Below are 6,801 nucleotides of genomic sequence, written 5' to 3'. Positions count from 1 at the left end.
CCCCCCCCCACCCCCAAGAAAAAAACAGATCCTCGTGGATTCGAAAGTGCCTAATTTTCCCAAGGAAGGAGGTAAACGAGGGAGTGAGGCGCTCAGGGCTCTGCCGCCCGACTGTAGCGTTAGAGACAGTCCCCGCCCGGCTCACCGGCGATCCAATCGACCCACAAAGATAACTTTCTGTTGCTTGTGGGCAGCGGATAAGGAAGGGAGAATGGAAGGGCCGCCAGCCGCACCGCGTAGTTTGTAGAAGTGCATAGCGTTCAGAGCTACACGTAGTTGGTGAATCCGAGCCACACACATTCCACATAGTGTGGCGGGATTGCATACCATCATGCTCTGCAACTGCAAAACTAAAAGGCTTGCAGTTTAAATTGCGAAATTAAAAAAATCTATAGTTCCAATTATTGCGACACTTAAAAGTTCTACAGTTTAAACTGCAAAACTGTGCATTTCAACAGTTTGAACTGTCAGACTAGCCTTATGCACTTTTTCAGTCTAAACTACTGTAGAGCTTTTTAGTTTCGCATTTTAAACTGTCATAATTAGATTTGCAGAGTAGGCTGCAGGCTGCAGGAGCCATGTGGCGCCTTTCGAGAGGAAGCAGGAGTAGGCAGACCCGCAACACGTCTGTGTCCGCCGCTCTGATACACATACCCGGTACAGACATAGATCGCTCAACAAGAGCTTATTAAATTTAGCAAATGGGCATAAAATCAACAAAGTATTCCTCAAAATCGCTCAAAATCCAACAAAAGCATGAAATCGAGCGTATAAAAACATGCAGTATCCCAGGTTACTAATCGCTCTGCAATTGATCCAGCCAGCTTGTGCCGCAATGAATCAAAAGTTAGTTGCTCTTCTCGTAAAGGTGAAAAATAAAACAGTGAGCTCGGTTCTAATCAACGAGCGGTTGAATAGTGTATGTGTGCGCGCGGCTGCGTGTATGTGTGTGTGCGCGTGTCCGTGGAAGGAGGGGTCCTCTTCGGCTGCTGTCCAACCGTGGGCCATCCGCGGGGAAGCCGTACCATCGTTTTTACGACCGTTTAAATGGCCGGGCGGGACCGTCGGGGCGGCGGTGCCGGTGGGCTTTGGCATTTCCCGCCGGTGGCCACCGCGCCACTGCCGCCAACCGAACGGGACGAGAGTCCCTCCCGCCGGCGCCAGTGCTGCCACCAACACCCACGCGCGCAGACGCGCCGTCGCACGGTGCGGCCGTCCAGGCGCGTAACGTTGGCAAACGGCTGCTTGTTTCATTGAAACGAAGCAGCGGCGGAGTCGTTGTCTCCAACTTTCACGGCGCCCTTGTCCCCTGGACGAAAACAACACGCACACAAGTCAGTGGGAAGGGACCGACTCTCAATTTCTGATAAAATTGACAGTCTCTTGCTGATAGATGAGGATTGATGTGGAATGAATCAGACCTTGCTCGTTTGAAGTCTGGGCAAAGATTGACTTTATTTGATCAAAGAAGCAAACAGGGGTTGACAACAGTGCAACCAACATCAACAGTAAAAAACATCTCACATGTTTGCCGACATAAAGCAAGATGATCACACCAAAAATTTAACAATTTCGACATTGACTTAACTTACCTAGAGACAATACCCCAACATGGTAGAAAAAATACCACCTCTCTATCGTAGGTTCTACTATACGCCAAAACATTAACTAGCATGATGTGCGATACCGAATCATGGTGTCAGTTATTTTCGTTATTTCGACATAACTTCGCGAAGTGCCCTTCTCTCTGTACTTTGACACGTGCTGTCATCCTTTCGTTTCGCGGAACGTCACCGACCGAGATTAATTGTGGACGGTTCCTTATGCTATTTATCTGAGTAGTGTTCGATTTTTAGACTGGAATGCGGCGGCCCGGTCCCAACCGCCGTCCATAATCTATATCTTTTAATTCAGCCGCCATATCTGGCATTCCGCGCCGAAAGGGGCGTCGCCCGGTCGTTGTGCAGCCCTGCCTACGCCTTTAGTACACTACACACGGTTCCATTCCCTGTTTAAATTTTTGTTCTTTTAATTCGCGTCTCCCTGGGAAGACAAAATTTTGTCTTACAAAATGTTATGGGGTCCCAAATGGATTAGGAACATCATGGAAGCTCGTAGGACTTCCATAATATTTGCAAATATTGTGTACCACGACGTAAAAATGTAATGGGGTGTCTGTGGACTCGACTGACATGGGACCCGATAATATTTGAACCCCTCCCCCACACAAAAAAAAAATCACGCAGTATTTAAACGACCTTACAACGAACTATACCTCGAACTATACTCTGCCTCGAAAACGTGGTCGATTTTACTTCTCGCATTGTGGATGACGCCACAGAATAGTTATTTCGCTTCGGCATGTGAGGCATGCTCATCCGGACACCTTATTATGTTCGATTTTTCCCACGCGGCGGCGTTCTAGGCCCGCCGGGAATGCACCGCACTTGGGCCGGGCCTCTAGCCAGGCCGCCAGCGTGTCATCAAACACTTTCTGCCCCGACACCGTAGCTGCACATGCACCCTGCGCGCCGGTGTGTCACCTCATCAGATTGTATTGCATTCCGATGTGCCTCAGAATGGCCTCTCTTTTCGATTTGTGTTTGTGTGTGTGTATTTTTTTTAAGTGTATATAGCAGAAGAGGTGGGTGTCGAGGTTGCATTCCCGGCCGAAAAGTCATCCCGTTTGGAAAGCCCTTCCTCTGGGCAGCCGTGGCTCACCCGTCCCATAACGATCAGGAGATGAAGATTTGGGGAATTCAGAGGCCGCTAAAGAGGGGCGGCTCTCTCTCTCTCTCTCTCTCTCTCTCTCTCTCTCTCTCTCTCTCTCTCTCTCTCTCTCTCTCTCTCTCTCTCTGCCGTGCCAGTGTTCAGCCCTCCTCTTCGCCGCTGACTACTGTATCGATCTATATTCGCACGACTGACAACACATATTTTTATTAACTTGTCGCTTACCGTAAGTCTTTTCACACGTCCAATTACAGGTGGGCGCCTACTGTTCGTGCCTCTGAAGGTGGAGATCGAAAGTGTATAGAAAGGTTCCATTTATGGGCACGCGTGTTGGACTGGGTTCGCTTCGGCTGCCAGTACGGCTAGAGACTCGGTCGGTACTGCCACTATGGAGGCCCTCCTCGTCCTGTCCCTCTTCTGCTGCGTGGCGACGCCCGGGGTGCGGGTGCAGGCCGACCTTCCCGGCGTGGACTCGGCCGCGCCCCCCGAGGCCAGGAGCGCCGCGGCCCTGCTCACGCCGTTCATGAGGTCCCCGACGGCCACCCTCGTGTTGTTCGGGCGCACGCGTTGGACCGGCGCTTTCCTCGGGGAGCTGTCCGCGGACATCCCGCGAGTGCTGAATCCGAGTGTGCTTCCTCAGAATTACGGGTATTTGCCACACCCTCATCTCGAATACGTTCTTATGGGCACGCACTGCGTACACCTTGTAACCGCTCACGGCCCGGAGGAGCTGCTCGCCGCCATGAGGGCTTACAGACCTGTTCCAGTGATTCGGGTCCTCTTCTGGGCCACGGTGGAGACTCCCCGAAACGAGGTGCTGGGGCGCGTCTCCCGTTCGGGCATCTGGCTTGGCTTCCGTTATGAGTACCGCATGGCGCTCACCGCCCCTGACGGCAGCACCACCCTCTACAATCTGACCTGCCAGGAGGATGACACTGTCGCCTTCCGAAAGAGGGTGCTAGTCATCTCGAGGGCGAACGAGTGGTTGACCGCCGAGCAGCGCTGGCTCCGAACGGCCGCCGTTTTCCACCCGTTCTGCACTGGTTGGCGCAGTGGAGGCAAGAGCCGACCCCTCACCTTGTTCCTTCTTACTGCGAAAGGCTTGACGACCTCGCACTCGATCAAGGAGCTGGCGAAAAGCGTCTGTCAAATGGGCCGAGAACAGCGGCATCGCATAGGATCGCCGAAAACCGTAAGGTAGAAGGTAGTATCGAGGATAAGTGGTGAAATTCGCCTCGCATTTAGGAAGTGCGCTTTGGACGCACTCCTCGCAGACGTGCCTCTCAATATCCCGGGCGAAACGATGGACATAAACAATGTGCTTGGCCTGGAGGTGGTCCCAGTCATCGCCATCGTGCCCGCGGGATTCGGCACCGGCGTCAGCGTCCTAAAGGCAGTGACGGTCGAGTTCTCCGCTGGGCTGTGGTGCGCCACGGGATTGGCCACCTTGTGCACGGTGCTGTTCTTGAGGTGCGCCAGGACACGGGACGTTAGCGGAGCGGTGTTGCAGGCGCTGGCTCCGCTGCTGGGTCAGGCGCCGCCGCCGCCCGGCCCGCCCCGGCCTATGCTGGCCACCTGGCTGCTCGCCTGCGTCGTGCTGACCGCCGCCTACCAGGGCCTGCTGCTGGGCAAGCTATCTTCGGCTGTACCAAGGCGTGACCTGGACAGTCTGCAGGACCTCGAGGACAGTGGGCTGCCCCTGAAAGTGCTAACAAACGTAATGTACAGCCACAGTCTTCCACTGAGCAACAACTTGTCCACCCAGGCAGAGTTCGTGGCGTACCCAGAGATCAGGACGATCATCGACACGATCGCCACCGCCCGCAACTGCGCCCTCATCACGATGATGGACCGACATATTGGCAGCCATATCCAAAAATTCATGATACCGCCCAAGAAGTTGCATCTTTTCCAGCTGCCCTACCCCGGCTACAGTGTCATCGGCAAGGCATCCCGGGGTTCGCCGCTGGAGCGGCCCTTGTCCAGAGCGCTGGCGCTCGTGGAGGCGTCGGGGCTGCTGTCGCGCTGGCGCAGCGAGGAGTACGCCCGGGAGCGCCGGCACCACGCGAGAAGGCCGGTGCTGCAGCAGGGCCCGCGGCCGTTGACGCTGTGGCAGCTGGGGTCGGCCTTCGTCGTGTTGGGGGTGGGCCAGGCTGCGGGCTTGGCCGCTTTCGCCCTCGAGGTGCTGTGCGCCTGGCACGCACGCTGGTCGAAGTGAAGCCAAGGGAGGACGCCCCTGCATTTACAAATACTCATGTACCCCTGTACTGTACCTATGAAAACCAATAAATGCGCGCTCCGCGCGCTATGCATCGGAAAATGAACCCAATGCGCGCTACGCGCTCTTTGAATCTGAATCTGAAAATATGAATCCGCTGTAGAGCGCCCTACCGGACCACGTTGCGGCGCGTTGCGGGTCAGAAAAGTTGTAAGTATTTATCTAAATCTTCAGATATTGTGATTATAATTTCGTTCAACTGAATTTTTTAAGAATGTGCAGCCATTCAAGCGTAGTGTGATCATTTATTTACATTCTTGTGAAATGTATTTCCATAAATTTCCAACTTTCGCTTCTGTTATCTCGGCAGGCCCAAAGACAAAAATCATACACTATGTTCTTTTCTTAACTGTGTGGCAGCTGGTTGAGCCGTGAGTTGTGCACGCGGTCGAGTGGCTTGTCCTGCGCTAATCACCAAACGTTGTTTAACCTAGCGCGACAGGCCAACTGATACGGATTATTATAATTTCCAATTTCTCTCCCCGTCCCCACCCCTTGCCCCTTCCCACTCCTCATCCGGAAACCCGTTCGCCCCTTCCGCGTCGTCGCTGCCGGGGCGTGATGACCCTTCTCTCTCTCTCTCTCTCTCTCTCTCTCTCTCTCTCTCTCTCTCACTCTCTTGCCCTCGCCATTGTCACGCAAATCTCCACCGAGGTCGGCGGCCTTGTTTGAACGGTCCCGCCCGGCGCGCTGCTTGAAGCCTGCAGCCCGCAGCCCGTAGAGGGGATTCCCCGGACTCTCGGCGTCCTCATTGACGACACGGAAATTACAACAACAAAAAAGCAATTTGTAAATTGGCGTCACTGATAACACCGAGATCGATTTATGTTTCGGCCTCTTTTCTTTTGGTTTAATTTTTTTCTTATCTAAGACAACACACGACGCGGCGGCCACGGCGCAGGGCATCCGTTGCAGGTGTCGACGGCGCCGGCCTGCCCGCCGCTCCGCATTTCCTCGTCACATACACACGGGCACATATTTGTTTGTGTGTGTGTGTCTGGGTATACGTCAGTCCGCGCTGCGCCACCAAATGACCGCGATGACCGATTTTCGTCGGAACGGCGAAGTGTGCTCACGCTAAATGTATTTGTATATTTTTGTGTGGGAACGTTCGCCGTCCTTTGCTAAGTTAAACCTAACGACCTTTCGTTTTGTACAACTTTGTGTGCAAAATTGCATGATTTTTGTAAATGTGAATGATATATAACTGTTCAAATCAACACAGAAAATGTGTGTCGAAAAAAATGATCGCTCAGATTTGTATACATTAATGATGGAAATCCCCAGTTAGTGCGTACTAGTTTCACCATCACCGTGCGCGCGCCTTGCTTGTAAGCCGTTAGTGAGCTATTGCGCCCGTGTCGTCTCGGTCAAGGTTCAGGGGTGTGTCGCCGCGCCACACTTCTGCGCTCGCGTATGAATCGGCAGTAAACGCGTGTCTGACAGGCGTCGCTATCGGTGGAACGCCAGCCAGCCCCGCCCCCCCTCCCCGAGCAAGTGAATCAGCACAATAGTAATCCGGCTCAACCGCGGAGAGCGCCCTCCTCGAGAATGCGGGCCAAAAGTTGTCTGTTTGCGCTGCTCATGTCGAGCGCAACTCGAGTAGCCATCCACCATCATCGCGTTCCTCGAGGGACAAAGAGATTAGTATTACAAGTCATCACACCGTTGGCACAGCAGCTCTCTCTCTCTCTCTCTCTCTCTCGCTCTCTCTCTCTCTCTCTCTCTCTCTCTCTCTCTCTCTCTCTCGTGCTCACGATCTCTTCCTTTGCCGAGGTGCTGTGCGATCACGC

General features: G+C 53.7%; 1 protein-coding gene across 4 annotated transcripts in view; it reads left to right on the top strand.

The window, feature by feature from the left end:
* LOC113205907 (uncharacterized) overlaps nucleotides 1-6,801 on the top strand; it is an 86,127-nt gene that overhangs the window by 22,011 nt on the left and 57,315 nt on the right. For 3 of the 4 annotated variants that reach the window (XM_052269641.1, XM_052269639.1, XM_052269640.1), the window contains one exon: nucleotides 2,985-5,535. The exons of the other annotated variant lie outside the window; for it this stretch is intronic. In XM_052269641.1, coding sequence (XP_052125601.1) covers nucleotides 4,034-4,948 — 915 coding nt within the window. In that variant the 5' untranslated portion in view covers nucleotides 2,985-4,033 and the 3' untranslated portion in view covers nucleotides 4,949-5,535. Of the gene's footprint in view, nucleotides 1-2,984; nucleotides 5,536-6,801 lie in introns of those variants that run through there. 4 annotated transcript variants of the gene reach the window in all.

Source organism: Frankliniella occidentalis, unplaced genomic scaffold (genome assembly GCF_000697945.3).
Source record: "Frankliniella occidentalis isolate FOCC.00 unplaced genomic scaffold, Focc_3.1 Scaffold98, whole genome shotgun sequence".
In the NCBI taxonomy this organism is placed as follows: domain Eukaryota; kingdom Metazoa; phylum Arthropoda; class Insecta; order Thysanoptera; family Thripidae; genus Frankliniella; species Frankliniella occidentalis.
Note: the sequence above shows the minus strand (reverse complement) of the source record. Positions and strands in the feature narration are given on the sequence as shown.